This window comes from Photinus pyralis, unplaced genomic scaffold (genome assembly GCF_008802855.1).
Source record: "Photinus pyralis isolate 1611_PpyrPB1 unplaced genomic scaffold, Ppyr1.3 Ppyr1.4_LG5, whole genome shotgun sequence".
NCBI lineage: Eukaryota > Metazoa > Arthropoda > Insecta > Coleoptera > Lampyridae > Photinus > Photinus pyralis.
This window is the reverse complement of record NW_022170596.1, coordinates 4,956,034-4,971,458: the sequence shown is the minus strand read 5'-3', so window position 1 is coordinate 4,971,458 and position 15,425 is coordinate 4,956,034. Positions and strand designations below refer to the sequence as shown.

General features: G+C 37.0%; 1 protein-coding gene across 5 annotated transcripts in view; it reads left to right on the top strand.

Annotated features, from left to right (window-relative positions):
* LOC116172689 (zinc finger protein interacting with ribonucleoprotein K-like) overlaps nucleotides 1–15,425 on the top strand; it is a 50,762-nt gene that overhangs the window by 27,669 nt on the left and 7,668 nt on the right. For 2 of the 5 annotated variants that reach the window (XM_031489935.1, XM_031489939.1), the window contains exon 2: nucleotides 10,576–10,714. In XM_031489935.1, the coding sequence (XP_031345795.1) occupies nucleotides 10,580–10,714 (135 nt within the window). In that variant the 5' untranslated portion in view covers nucleotides 10,576–10,579. Of the gene's footprint in view, nucleotides 1–9,130; nucleotides 9,255–9,275; nucleotides 9,513–9,774; nucleotides 9,858–9,907; nucleotides 10,128–10,575; nucleotides 10,715–15,425 lie in introns of those variants that run through there. The other 3 variants (XM_031489936.1, XM_031489937.1, XM_031489938.1) reach the window with 3 other exon arrangements.

The following is a 15,425-nucleotide window of genomic DNA, read 5'->3' as shown; positions in this document are numbered from 1 at the left end:
AAAACTAAATATTGTACAATGGAACGCACAGTCTTTAGGTTCCAAAAGGGCGAACTTTGAGGTAATGCTTGCTCATTATAATATTGACATAGCCATAGTGTCAGAAACATGGTTCAAACCTGCACAAGTAATTCATTTTAAAGACTTTAACATCACTAGACACGACCGAGACGATGGATATGCAGGTGTGGCAATATTTACCAGAAAGCATATTCAGTTTACTTCATTGCACTTTAATAATCAACTGAAGAAGAAGGTAATGATTTGTGGTATTACACTGAAGTCGCTAAACCTTAGTATTATATCTATGTATAGAACAGTACGGGATGCAATAAGTGTCGAAGATTATGAACAAGTGTTCTCCCAAATACCTTCAGATTTCATCTTGGGTGGGGATTTTAACGCTCACAATAAATGTTTAGGTTCCGAAAAAAACGATACAGCTGGTAACATATTACTAAATGCTATAAATGATAATAACTGCATATTTTTAAATGATGGTTCCCCGACTCGAATCTCTCGGCCAAATCAAGGTTTGTCGGCAATCGATATCACTATAACATCTCCAGCTATGGGCCACAGATGCCAATGGAGTACATTGGCAGATACTTTTACTTCAGACAATTTTCCGATCCTTATAAAAGTAGACAACCAATATTCACAAGCTACTCTAATTTATCCAACCAGAAAATGGAAAATTATACCAGAGAAACTAATAGCGTACAAGAGAATTTTAGAAAAGGATGTCATTCCCAATCTCGATTCGGCCGAAACGAAAATTGATTTTTTTATCGTTCATAGTGTTGCCAATTCGATATTTCAATGTAAAGCGCCTTTTCATCTGGGTAATAGACCTTCGCCGGTGTGGTGGGATGAGGAATGTGCAAGGGTAGTAGAAGAACGAAAGAAGTGTCTCAACACTTTTAAGAAAAATCGTACTCTAGAAAATTATATAATATGCCAACAAAAGTTTGCCTATTCCAAGAGGTTTCTGAAACAGAAAAAGAAAAAAAGTTGGAGACAAATGTGCAACGAAATAAATAGGAATACCCCTATTAGTGAAGTGTGGAAAAAAATTAGGAAAATTAAAAGAATTTTTGTTCCTAGCTTCAGTAAACCAGATGACGCAATATTAACAAAGTTTCTTTCACATATCACGCCACCATGGGTCTGCGAAGAGAATAAAAGGAGACTTGACGAATATCATATTGCAGATAGCTACCTGTTAGACCCGTTTACTCAAATAGAATTAGAAGCTTGCCTCAAGTCACACAATAATACTGCTCCTGGTTTTGACGACATACCATATGCACTGTTATTCAATCTTCCAGAAAGTTACAAGATGCTTCTCTTAGAAGCATTTAACAACATTTATTTGAATGGGGAAGAAGTGCAGCAATTAAAGAAGATTGTAATAGTGCCGATACTAAAGCCTCATAAAGACCCGACTCAGTGTACCTCGTTCAGACCCATTTCACTACTTTCTTGTATAACCAAAACGTATGAACGTCTCATAAAGACACGTCTTGAATGGTGGTTATTAGAAAATAAAACATTGCCTCTCAATCAGTTTGGTTTCAGGAAAGGGTGCGGAACTATAGATGCCTTGGCACTCTTGGTAACAGATGCGCAATTAGCCTTTGGTAGCAACGAATATATGAGCTGTGTTTTCTTTGACTTAAAGGACGCATATAATTGTGTTGAACTATCTATATTAGAGAATAAGTTGATAACCTTAGGTTTACCAGCAAGAGTCTCTGGAAGTATTGTGTCACTTTATGAAAATAGGTATGTGTATATTAGAACGTGCAACAATAAGAAAATTGGTCCAAGAACGGTATCGAGGGGACTGGCACAAGGATCCATACTAAGCCCAATTCTTTTTAACATATACACGGCCGACATTCATTCTATTTTTAATAGGGGTACAACAATAATCCAATTCGCGGATGACTTCTGTGTATATAGCGTTAAAGGGAACCTAGATCGGTTGAAATGCGAATTAGATAGCATTGTCAGTGAGTCAAAACAATGGTTTAGGGAAAATGGTTTTGAACTCTCTACCGAGAAATCGGCTATAATGTTTCTTTCGCGGCATCGCAAACTCCCGATGGGGAGGATCTCTCTCTCGCAAATAATGAATTCCCTATAAAAACATCTTTTAAATATTTAGGGTTAGTTTTAGACAACAAACTAAAATGGACAGACCATATAAACGCTTTAGCGGCAAATTGTGAAAAGGCGCTGAATGTTGTACGAGCTGTTGTTCGAGTGAGATGGGGCATTGATCGAGACGCAGCGCTCAGCTTGTTTAAAAGTTTGATAAGATCACGGATGGACTATGGATGTACTTTTTACGCGAACCTTAACAAGGCGAACTTGAAACGAATTGACGTCATACAGAATAAAGCCCTGAGATTGTGTATTGGCGCAATGATATCTACCCCAATTAAAGCCCTTCAGGTAGAAGCACAGCGTAGTTACGCAGAAAAGATCTTGCCATAAAATACGCCATAAAACTCAAAGCACTTAACTGCATACAAACGTACCAACGGTTAAGGCTGGGATTGCGTGAAAAGAGAAGTACCCATAGTACCTAAAGGACAAAGTTTTTTTCGTTAGACTGTGCTGGTACCTAATAATGAGTAGCGTAACTACAGCAGTTTTCTATACAAATATTTAAATCATTATACTCTCTTTAAGTGGGCCCCAAACAACGCAGAGGGAGCTTTAAACAAAAAGGCAATTTGAATTGCATAACCACACGGCAAGAAGATACAAAACACAAACGCAAGGTCGTTCACGGCTCCTTACAGACTGCTAGGTTAACAAAATTATAATTAGCTCTACCGCACATAACTTGAGGGGAATAATGAACGCTTGTAACGTAACTTATCAAGTAAAAATCGCGTAATTATTGGCATGGGGGACGTTCAAAATTAAGGTAATAATAATTAAGGTGTTTCAATCTATAAAAGAGGAATTGGGTAATGACACCATTATTTTTACGGACGGTTCCAAAAATCAAACGGGAGTAGGTTGCGCTTTCTATATCCTCTCCAATAAAGAACATCAATTATTACAACTTCATAACCTGACATCTATATATTCAGCTGAAGCGATCGCCATATACGAAGCATTAAATTATTGTAGGGCGCGCCATATGACAAACGTTGTGTTGATGTCAGACTCCATGAGCGTTCTCAAAGGTTTTCAATCGAATTATTGCTCGTTCACAATGGATCCAATCTGTCAAAAAACTTTTAAGCTCATAGCAATGATGAGAACCGGAGGTTGTAAGATTAAATTTTATTGGGTGAAGTCTCATGTCAATATAAAAGCTAATGAACGAGCAGATGCGTTAGCAAAAAGGGCTATACAAGAGGGAACACCATATAATAAAATAATAACACCGAGTGATGCCGTAACCTATTTTAAGCACCAAATTTTGTTTACAAAATGGCAAAATCTTTGGGAAGACTCCAACTCGGAGAAAAGCACGCAATATGCGACAATCCTCCCTCAGTTGATTCGAACTCACTGGTCGAGGAACGTTACTGTGAGTAGGTGGTATGCGACCACAATAGCTCGACTAAAATTTGGTCACGGGCAATATCCATTTCATTTACATAAAATGGGATTGACAGATACTCCCAGTTGCGTATGTGGAGAACAAGGCGACCTTAATCATATTTTCCTTGGTTGTGTGAATAACGCTAATTTCACTGACAAATTACTTAAAGAAATACGCTGTCATAATATGGAATTACCAACCAATATGTTCACCCTATTAGCTTCAAATAACAAAAAAATCTACGACGCCTTGGTGCAATTTTTGATGGAAGCTAAAATTCAAATTTAAATAAATAAAATCATTAATTGAAGAATACCTCTGTCATAACATACTTCTGTTCGTCATCCTAAACCGTTCCGTGGTCTATTTATTGTGTTTGTCTGATTAAAAGTCTCCATGAAAGACCGCATGGAGTGAAGAGTGTCATCCTTGTCATTTTGTTGTTTCAATTCCTGTTAGCCACATGGGCATCGATCCCGATAGGGCTAAATTAAAAAAAAAAAAAAAATTAGGGGTCGATTGACCACGTTTGGTGTGTAAAGTTCGACCAAGCGATTTAATTGTGAGCCGTGCATTTTAATCGATTTTCAAGTTATAAATAATACTCAACTCGGAATTAATCGGTTAGTAAATGGTTAGTATAATGAGTTGAACAGGCAGATGCAAGAAAAGTGCGATTACCTTACTTTACGGTATTAAGAACATTAACATTTGATTACGGGTTGCTCTGATAGCATATTTCCAAAGAAAATTCACCAGGAAATATCAATAGGCGTGATACGCGCACTTTGGGCAGATGTAACAAAATTGCCTTGAGATAAGCACACGGTAATGTCAGGTAAAGTAGAGGTGGGTCGGGGTGAATATTGAGGTTCTTGTATACTAGCAAAAATAAGCAAAAAGGGAAATGTAGTCAAAGTAAACCGGATAAGCGCTACTTAGTCTTTAGTAAATGTCACAAGAGAGTGGAAAATACTTACAAAATAGGCAAACTAAGAGATCCTTGGGTCTTACTAAGCTAAAGGAATAAAACACCTGAAAGGGGTATATAACAATAATTGACGTCACAATCGATTGTGATTCAATCAATGATCTCAAAAATATTACAAACAGGTCACTGTAATATATAGGTCTGCTATGTCCATATTTGAATTTAAATTAATTTTTAGTAAAAAGGGGAAAGTATTAAAGCAAGTGTCTGCAGAAAACAGCGGAGCTATAATCGTTAAATGAAAATCAAGCAAATGTATTTCAATTCGATTGTATCGAAAACCAGTAAGTATGTAATCAAACGTTAATCAAGGAGTAGACAATAATTAAAAAAAAGATTACCTTTGAACTTGGGGCCACAACCTTGTGAGTTCAGAAAGGCGCGTTCTGTAAATCTACAACAGACAACAATACAACAAACAAGTAAATGGGGTAGTAAATTGCGCTGCACACAAAATATTGCGAAATAGTAATGTCTAACGTCTGACACTAAGCCGGTAAATCGGATACTAAAACTGTAAATAATACTCAAAATGAATCAATAAATCGAATGACTACACTAGTAAAAGTAAAATTTTGATCGACTAGAATTGTCCGTACAACAGAATAAAAGTGACGTTAAATTCACTCGAAGTAGGTAGTAATGTTGGTAGAATGAAGTAGATTCACATGGTTAATGTAGAATTTCACAAGTCAGTAATGTAGAACCTCCAATTACCGCATCGTTCGGTGCTGCCAAGCTTGCTGGTAATGTCCAGGTAAATCAAAACCTAAAATGTAATACAAAAGAAAAACGATAAGAACTTGTGAGAGAAAGGTGAGGGAAGTTAAAGACCTAAAAATTACACGTATTACGAAAAACATGCCGCGTAATAATGTAGCATACCTCGTATTGTTCAAATGCAAATCACTTCCGTAAAACGATCCAATGGAGCCACTATAGACAGCAAAGAGAGAAAGAGAAAACCACTCCAAAGATAAATATGGTAAATACAAAACAATAATCACTTTTCACAGGTATAATAACACGTAATCAGAAAATGTAATGGCGTACCAAAAGAAAATTTGCATCTAATTAGTTCGAAGGTAGAAACTTTACTGAAGAGGAAGAGCCAGTGTTGCCAACTTTTTTGTGGTGGCTGCGGGAAATTCGGCTACACTCTACTTTTTCCGGCTACAAATGAAGTAAGCCTGCAAATAACCTCCACCTGTGGTCATAGTGTGTAATTTTGACCTAAGCATAAGCACAAACCTGTAGTAAGCGACAGCCCCATGTAGAATGTTATACCCGCGATTAAACCTAGTTTAAATGGACGGGAATTTCGCATGTTTGTTACAAAATGCGAATATTCGCAAAAAGTTAACATATTATTTTCAAGTTCCAACTGCAAAACGAACTTTCGCGCGAAATATCGCTGATAAAAGTTGCGATATTCGCGTTTATGAAAACTAGGCTTAAAATGCGTAGAAACAATCAAGAAATCGATATAGAAAGTGTAAATGAAGTGAAAAAATGATAAAATTTGAGATTCGGCCACAATTAGGATAAATACGGTTACCGGTTACAGTGAAACCCTATTCGGCTACGGTTGGCAACACTGGAAAGAGCTACAACTGCGCGCAAGCAGAAAGAAAAGATAGGTTAGAACTTAGAATTAAGTGCAGAAAGGTACAAAGCGTGAGCTCTACCAACAAGACAAAAAAGTGAGTAAAGGGCCTATAACGGTAAAAGAAAGAACTAAGAAATCTACTGCAGAAATCAATTTACATCTAAACTAGGGGATTACAAAGAAGGTCCCTAGATGGACTAAGCATACTAAATTTACATTAGACCGTAAAGAATTTAAATAGGAATGCGAATCAAATAGCTACTTAAGCGGAATCCAAATCGGAATATCAAACGGTAAGGAAAATAACGTTACAGGCGGAATATTTATTTTATAGCAGAAGCCATAGAAATCATTGTAAAGCTTCTGAAAATTCTGAATTTAATTTAGACGTCAAAAATAGCAAGATTACGTTCTGCCGTCGCGCCATTTTGCATAGAAACAGCATTGTCATATGTTTAGAACATCATTTTATATCGTGCTTCGCGACCCATTTGAAATAAGAGTGACTGATGTCATTAGAATGCACAATCTTCTGTTTCACTTTATCTATTAGTGATTTTGGTTGCACAAAATTGGTCGTCCTGCAGAAGACAGGAAATCCCTACTTCTACTTCTACATGAATATCACTCTATATGAAAATTTCACTCTTTTGCGAATACATATTTATAAGAGAGATCGTAATGTACCGACACACGTGTAGAGATGTGTATACGTCCATATTAATAATTATAATAAGTATGTATCGAAAATGAAAATGTGGCATTCCTTTATCATTAAAAGTCTCTGTCATCGTTTCATTTACCTACTTTACATGACGATTCAAATAAGATGCCTTCGGTTGATCGTACCGCGTATTGATTTGTATGGACTTGAATGAATTTTTAATTATAAAGTACCGCTTAGAATACCCATGAGATAATAGGGCCTTCCGCTGGGTTTCCAGCAAAACAGTTCATAGCATCGTCAGCCTATGTGATATCTACCTACAATTAGAAATAATTGCGCAAATAAATAGCAGGAAACTCATAAAAACGCAACTAAAACTACTTACGTAATTTAATGTTCTGGTGTTAAAACGAATACCTACTAAACAATCCCGTAATAAAGTAACGATTTTTTACAGAATAACTGTTTTGAGGAAAACAAAAAAGTTCATCTCGTGTATATCTTTTAACACCTTAATTTACAACAATTACCTAGATTTTTATTGCATGGTCGTAGAATAACTAAAGAAACTAACTAATCAAAGTGAAAGACTTGGTTTTGAAATTAAGAAAAAGTGTGTTTATGATATTGATGATATATTAGTATAGGTATGAGTAAAAACTAACAGTAAATAACGTGGTGTGTTAATGTTACCTATCCCGCAATATAGTAATTTAGGAACAACGCCAAATTTCGTATAGATACTATATACAAAGAATGCTGAATGTTAGTGGGAAATACTTGGCTTTATAGCAGCTACTGATGCACATCATACTTTTGATCCAGCTATGAATGCCGATTCGGTACCGGTTGTAAATAAAGTAGCATTATACCATTGAATGATTATACCTATTTACTTTCATTGCAACCGACGTGGAGGATTCTAAAACAATAGTGACTTTGATTATTGTAGTACAAACACTTGCTCGTTTTCCCCTAAAGCTGCTACAGTGATAATTATATATCACACTGTATGTTCACAAGATGACACCACAGTGATCGGGAAATCCATCAATTCATAGTAGAGATCGTTCCAAGGCTAAACAGTGATGAGATGCGCGTCGGGTATATTCGGGATTTCGAGATCAAGCTAACTAAACTCTAATAAAAAATTCGTCCCAAACATGATTTGCGATTTTGCAGATTTTTCAGTTGACATTCCCGGCATTTTGGTAGTCTCGTGTGTTAAAATGCTATTGGACATATGTTTTTTTACATGTAATTACGTTTCCGATTATTTATCATTTTGCCTATATGATGGATTGCAGTGCGTTTGTATTATGATCACAGTTAAAGTAGAATCCGTCTTTTTGTACATACTCGAATAAATTGTAAAACAGCTGTCAACAGGTCAAACATAAAGTAACAAGTCCTAACATTTCTAGGTAAGGTACATTTGCATCCGCACCAAAATTGGTCTCTGCGCAAGAATCTTTTAGCTTTGGAACGATCTCTACGGTGTGTATGGCCCCTTCTTAAAACGACATGGCACTTTAACTTGTAAATGGAGGCGCAGTCAATTGAGATAAACGTATGTTAATAGTAATTCTTAATTATTTTTATATATTTTTATATATATATTTAGTATCAAATTTTTAGTGTGAAACCTATTTTAAGCCGAAGACTGTTAAAAACTTTCGCAAAAATGTATGTATATAATTATTAATCTCGTGTATAATTGCGTTTTAAGAAAGTAGACCTTTGCTGTGTACTCGAAAAAAATTATCAACTCGTCGCGCTCCTGCTCTAAACCACTAGATTGCAAACAAAAAAAATTAAATCGAAATTTCAAATAATTATGTATATTAAATAAAAAACCAAAATCCGTTTTAGTTTACTCGGCCTTTTTGAAATTTTACGCGATTGCACAAAATTACGCAAACCGTCGGCAAACTGAATGACGCTGTGCAATCTATTTTATCCCACTTTCCGAATTCAGCATTGAAGGATTCGCCGTCCATAATTCATTTCTAACGGAAACGACGCAAACCCGAGCGAATCTACTCGGTGATTAAAATGACGGATGCTTGAAGACTACCTCTATCCCGATCCACGATCGACTACGTTAATACAGTATGCAATCTCTGAAGGAAAAAGCATATCCATGTTCGTATCAGTTGCAAACTTAAATCGATCATGTATCAATAAGGTTATTGAAGATAATACACGTTTAACGTTTAAAGTAAATTAACATTGTTACTATTCCTTGAACAGGAATTACACAGTAATCACAAACTTGATTGATTCCAGAAAAGAAAAGTTAACCCATCCTGGCAGCATGCAATGGACAGCTAAACACCAACAGAAATGAACACTTGTGTTGGAAAGTGAACGTATCGTTGACTTGAAGTTTACGTGAAGAATACTAAAAAACGTAGGTGATTAGAAAATGGTCGTTACTCACGTATCCGCCTAATTCAATTATATCCTCCACATGAGCGATAAGTGTTCAGACTTGATCCCACTAATTGAACAACTCACGCACCATCCGGTTACAACTAAACTTGAACGCGGCAAATTACAAGATACGAGCAAGGCAGGAAACGAAAGATAGTCTAACATTCGCATTATCTCGTATTAAAAATGCACTAATAAAAATTCGCTAAACTAGCTAATTGAGATCTCCGTAAAGGTAGGAGATATAGCGTAGGGTAAAAAAGGGGCAACTTTGCGCTTTTTTGTGACGAAAAAATGCATTTTTTGAAAAATCTTTGAAAATAAGGGAGATATCACCGAAAAACTGAAAACGTCAAACTTTGATTTGATTTTCCCTAGCTTAAACTTTTCAGTTTTTCGGTGAAATTTTTCAAAAGTCTGAAATGCGTTTTTTTAGTCACAAAAAGAGGAAACGTTGCCCCCATTTAACTTACACTGTACCTATCTTATTGTTACAGAAATCCGAACTACGAATGTGAACCACCCTGTACATGAGAAAATTAAAATGTTAAACCATTTTTTTTAAAACGCAACGCGAGAGGTACTTGGATCTTGTCCATTGGTTCCACCAATAGCATTGATTTCTTTTAGGCAATGATATCTCCAGAAATCCAAAACGCCAGATACCTCGAACCTACACTGATTGCCATGCCCTATACATAGCATAGTAAGCTTGACAATGACCACTGGAAAATAAACAAAATCCGCTTGTAATTTTACCGAGGAATGTCGCGATAGTTTGAGGCTTCCAACTTGCAGGCGCATCTAACTGGCCAAGGTCGCACTCGGAAACCCTATACCCAAAGGAAAAGTAAGAATTAATAAATTATATATATAATAAATTTATAAATTTATATAAAAGAATTAATAAATTTAAAAAAAATGTGCTAGTCAAGATCAGTATTTGTTGGTATGTGAAGTCTTTTCGGTACAGAGGAAAATTTACGCGGTCGTAATATTACCCAAAATTTCTCTAAAAGAAAGTCGAAATAAGTAGATTGCTCTAGCGAACTCCCGTTACGGTTCTCAAGACCTGTGGGTGCCTCTGGCGTGCAGGTTGGGGTCCCATAAATATAATCGCTATGTGTACAAGGAACCCCCGATTGTAGTGCGGTATATCGCATCATGCGGTAAATCGTGTCGCTGTCGCCTAGTGTGCAAACGCCCTAAGACAAAAATAAGATCGGCTCTTTTTTCGACAAATTATTATTAGAAATTTATTATTGCTAAGCAAATAAAATGTTTTGCTATTGTTTCAGAGTAATGGAAAATGTGATACGAGAGGGCGAACTACACACGCTTAGGACTGAGTCACAATGTGACGTTGTATTAAGCTGTAAAGGAGACAAATTGATGGCACATAAAATTATCCTTTCCATAGCAAGTCCCATTTTGCAGGTGAGTGAGCATACACAAACGAGAATAGGCATTTTAATTGACCTATTATTGTCTAAAGTAACGTTGCAGACCTCTGTACTGATGATATCTATGCGGTAGGTACGCCTCATAGGGGTGGACCTTAATTATGCCTTCAAAAACCTGTTGCTATATTTCATACATTTGGTTCTATTACGTGCAATTCGATTAGATTTTCATGCGTGATATAACTATATAATATGCCCCTATATAATTAAATACCTGTCCGAAGGCTATGCGTTTAACGACCTGTTCATTACAAAGTCTGAATAATGGATCCGCCTATTTTCTATTCGATCCGGCAAACTGTTAAAATTAATTATCAATTGCGTTATTTCCTCCCAAAAAACAAATCAATTTCAAATCTCCGATTCGCGTGTTCTCCACATTCCAGCTGAATTTTGACGTTCCCTGGAACTATACGAGTATAATAAATACGAGGTGTGTAAATTAAGTAGGTACTCTAGTACTGAGACGCTAGGTGAACATGTTATACGCACACAGCACAGGTCAGTTTTTGTAATTCGTTTTAGAAATCTGTGTCATTAATTTAGAGCAGCGGTGTGCAGATTTTGCTTCAGACTTGGGCACATCGGAAATTTCGCAAACTGTCTTGCCGAGAATCCAGGGTTTTCGGTGGTCTAAATAAAGCATTTTCAAAAAGAAGGGAGTCAGCACAGGATGAAGCCACTCAATCATTACTTTTCTTTCACCTGAACACAAATAACACAAGTACGTACATTGCAAATACATAGTACGTACAGAGCTGGATTTACGGACGTACATTTCACGTACACTTACCGTTCATTTCACGTACATGGCACCTTATTTTTGCACTACCGTTTTATTTATTGTCCCTCTTGTTCTAGACCAACAGGCTTACGCCCAATTACAGAGTGACCCACATAATGCAGAAAGTATTAAGTTCTTCTACACTACTACGGTATTAGGAAAACCTAATTCGCAATAGCCGGCACAATGCTCGAAACTGATTTTAGGAAATCCCTATCTCTGCCACAGATGAAAAATTCTTACCTCAGTTCAGGTTCGAACACCCGACCTTCCGGCTATGTAACCCAACGCTCTACCACTGAGACACATAGCTTTGTACATGCTAGGTACGTACTTTGCCGCACGTACATTAGATGTACTGTTATGTATGTACAGTGTACTTACTTTTTCTCACGTATATACATAATATGTACTGCAAGGAATTAATTTATTTACCGACAACGACGCACCTTGACCTAAGAAAAGCTGAAGAAGTGTCAATTTAATAAGTACTTCAATCTGGGTGAAACGTAAGGCAGAACTCTCTACAGTGAATTTTTAAACTAGGTTACTTGTTTCGTATAGTTTTAGAGTTTTTTAGAAGGATGAAATGTATTGCCAGTTTTAGAGGCAAAGTTATCAAATTTCTAATTCTTAAAGAAGATTAATAGCTGTAAAGGTGATCATCTAGAATTTTGCACTTTATTACGTTACCGAATTTATAGGTTATGACATTTGCCTTTGAATATGAACTACGCCAAATTTATGAAAGACGTTGTAATGATCTTAGCCTCCTACTATCTTGGCGGTTTAACACCAACTTCAAGTCACGCCGGAATATTTGACCATATTCTGTAGTAGCGGGAACACCAAACATTGCTGCCTATTTGAATATTCTCGCTTAAAACAGGGGTAAATACTACGTACACGCTATGAGTAACCAAAATGGAAACGAGCCATTCCCCAGGTATTACAACACATACATCAGACAAAACTAAGAGATATTAAATGTACCTCGCCGGGCGATAGGATTACCCAGGCCCAGTGGGGTGCCTGTAGACGTGGGCTAAAGTTGTTGGGTTTCGGAACGAGTGAAAATGTTAGTGTTTGGTTCACCAAGGCCCGTATACACTTGAATAGCTTGATCCCCTCTAAACAAGCACACTTCCCTCTTGATTGAAATGCAATGAAATAATCGAGAGTGACTAAAAAGCAAAATACACAAATATCAGAACACATGCAAATATGTACACCATGGACACAGCCCTACCGACAATGGAACATGATTATAAAAACTAGCAAAGGTTACACATTAAAAGTACAAATCATCGATACAGAATTATCCAGTAAGTACATAAATAAAGTGCATTTAAGTTAAACACATTCAGAGCTTAATTGAATAAAGCAAATACCTCACCTGATATAAAAAGCAAAAGCACACAGCAATAAAGTATAACAAAAACATATATATATAATATATAAGCCCTACTTTACTCTGAAGCCGGTTACAAGAAAAAGACCATGAACACATTCTCTACATCGTATTTATTAACCTCCCCAGGCGACGCTGTAACTGGATCTCTTAACACCCCTAAAAATGACCCGAAAACCGCCCATTCCCTGCATTTCACGCATTTCTAGGAAAAAAACTGGACTGCAGGTGTTTGAAATGGTACACATGTGGTTTTCCGAGAAATTCCATCCGTCTCATCTTCGCTCTCTTTCCCTTTTCTATAATCCCACCCGATTTCGGTTAGCAGCTTTTGTAACTAACATGATGTATAGAGTGCTTCACGCATAGACAATCATATTCAAAGGACGTTGCTAAGGTTGGGGCATCTCAACGTAGTTAGTACCTAGGCGCGTGAAGTCACTAAAATAAGAGCATTTGATTGAAGACAGCAAAAAATCTGAAAAATCCAGAGCTGAATACATTTATTTTGTAGCGGGAGCCCGCTAACGCATTTTGTTTAGGATTTTTATTTTTTTGGGGCGCGATTTCAATTTGAATTAAATAGCAGAAGCGATTCTACGGGTGGTTTTCTAATGTCATTATAGGGAAGGTCAAAATTTTGCGGTTGCATTTTTTGCCCGAAGGGGTTTCGCGTACGGTGTTGTCAAGCGTGCGAAAGTGTTGTTGGTATTTAAAACGAAATTAACTAAAATTTACGTGACAATCCTGTCGAACCAGACCCACCCGTTATCAGGGTGTTTATTTTTGCCTAAGTCTTTGGGAATTTTGAGACGTCGATTTGATGGAAACTGCCAGTTTGGATTTCTATGAGTTTCATTAATTAATGGAAGTTAGCTAATTAATAGAATTGATTTGAATGTGGTTGTAAACTGATGGGAATTAAGTCGTTGGATAAATAGCCGGGAGCATTAGGCCATGGTAGTACTCGCTTAGTGCTTAAAAAAGTTTAAAGGCAGTCACTCGTAGGTGCACGGGGTGGATTTTTACCTCAATTTTTACATAGGTAGTAGAAAAATACTAGTCAAGCCACGAAAGAGATCGCGTTGAAATGGCAGTAGAAAGAATTCAGTTCTAAGCCGCTGGGAGTTGCAAATTAATCCATTAGTATTAAGTCAACACTCTCTACCGGGGGATTTTACAGTTTTGTGACAAAAGATCCACGAATAAGTTTAAAAAATCGATTATATATAATCGGACGTAAAGAAGAATTTTTGTGGAAAAAAAGTGCGTTCAAAGTTTAGTGGCATTTTAATTACAAAACTAAATCGCGAATTTGAACTACTAGGGTAATTCAAAAATAGTGTGTTGTTACATATGGTAGCTGACACGCATCACACCACAATTAGAAGCAAAATCAACACGGCATGATTTCAATAAAATCAGCACGGCGTTTTTCTCCAAGCAGTGCGAAAAATCATCCCCACCGAATAGGGCTTTATAAGGCAGCGCACAAACATTAGATTTCATTCTGCTGTGATCTGTTCTAAGCAGGGGGATCAAGCCTATAGTGAGGCATTTCAACCACGAAGCCGAGCTGTCCTATAGTGAGACAACCGACGACGCCGAGCTCCGCATAGTGAGGCAAATTTTGACGACGTAACTCGAGTTGCGAGACAGAAAATTTTACTCCGCTATTTATGATAAGATCAAAACGGAACCAACGTAATTTCTGCGATCGGCATTCCTTGTTCTACCTTGTTCTTCTTTAACTTTAACGTCACAGGAACGTAATTTTACTCCAGTTGAATTAATGTGGCTGCCCAACCACGACAGATGAGTCGAATGCTGTCCGCAAACAGTGAACGACAACTTCAATGAAAAAACTGCCGCACCCAAACTTTTACGTACGTATTTTGAAAACTGTCACTTGAACTCGTCTGGTTTGCTGATTATTACGTAATGGGTACTCAAACGGAAGATCGGAAAACTCCATCACTAGATCTAAAACAGAATTACGACACACGTAGCAATTTCCCGAATCGGAACGGAAGCACAACTTAACTGTATCTACTAGCTACGGGAAAACGAAACAAGAAAAACGCACCCCCTTTATAAATAACGGATAGAAAAGCATCAAACGATTACAGTTTAAATTAAGCGACACGGGAAAAAAATTCACTAAACATTAAAATGCACACAACGCGCTATGCAAAATGACGAGATATCGAAAGATTCCCCCTAAGTCATGCTGTTACCGTATAGAAAATTTCCAAAAAATATGGAAATGGAACTTTCCCAACCGGGCGGCGTACTGGGGTGATAAGGTTCAAAAATTAAAACTTATTTATTAATTTCCAGAGGCTCCCTGGCATCTTAAAAATCTGGGACTAATCATGAAATTCAAGTTTATTGAGTGCGCTTCATTTCGGAGTAGACACAATCTAATCAGACTACGATTTGCTACAATTAGCTACCGGTATTTACCCTGACTCAAATGGCAGAGCTGAA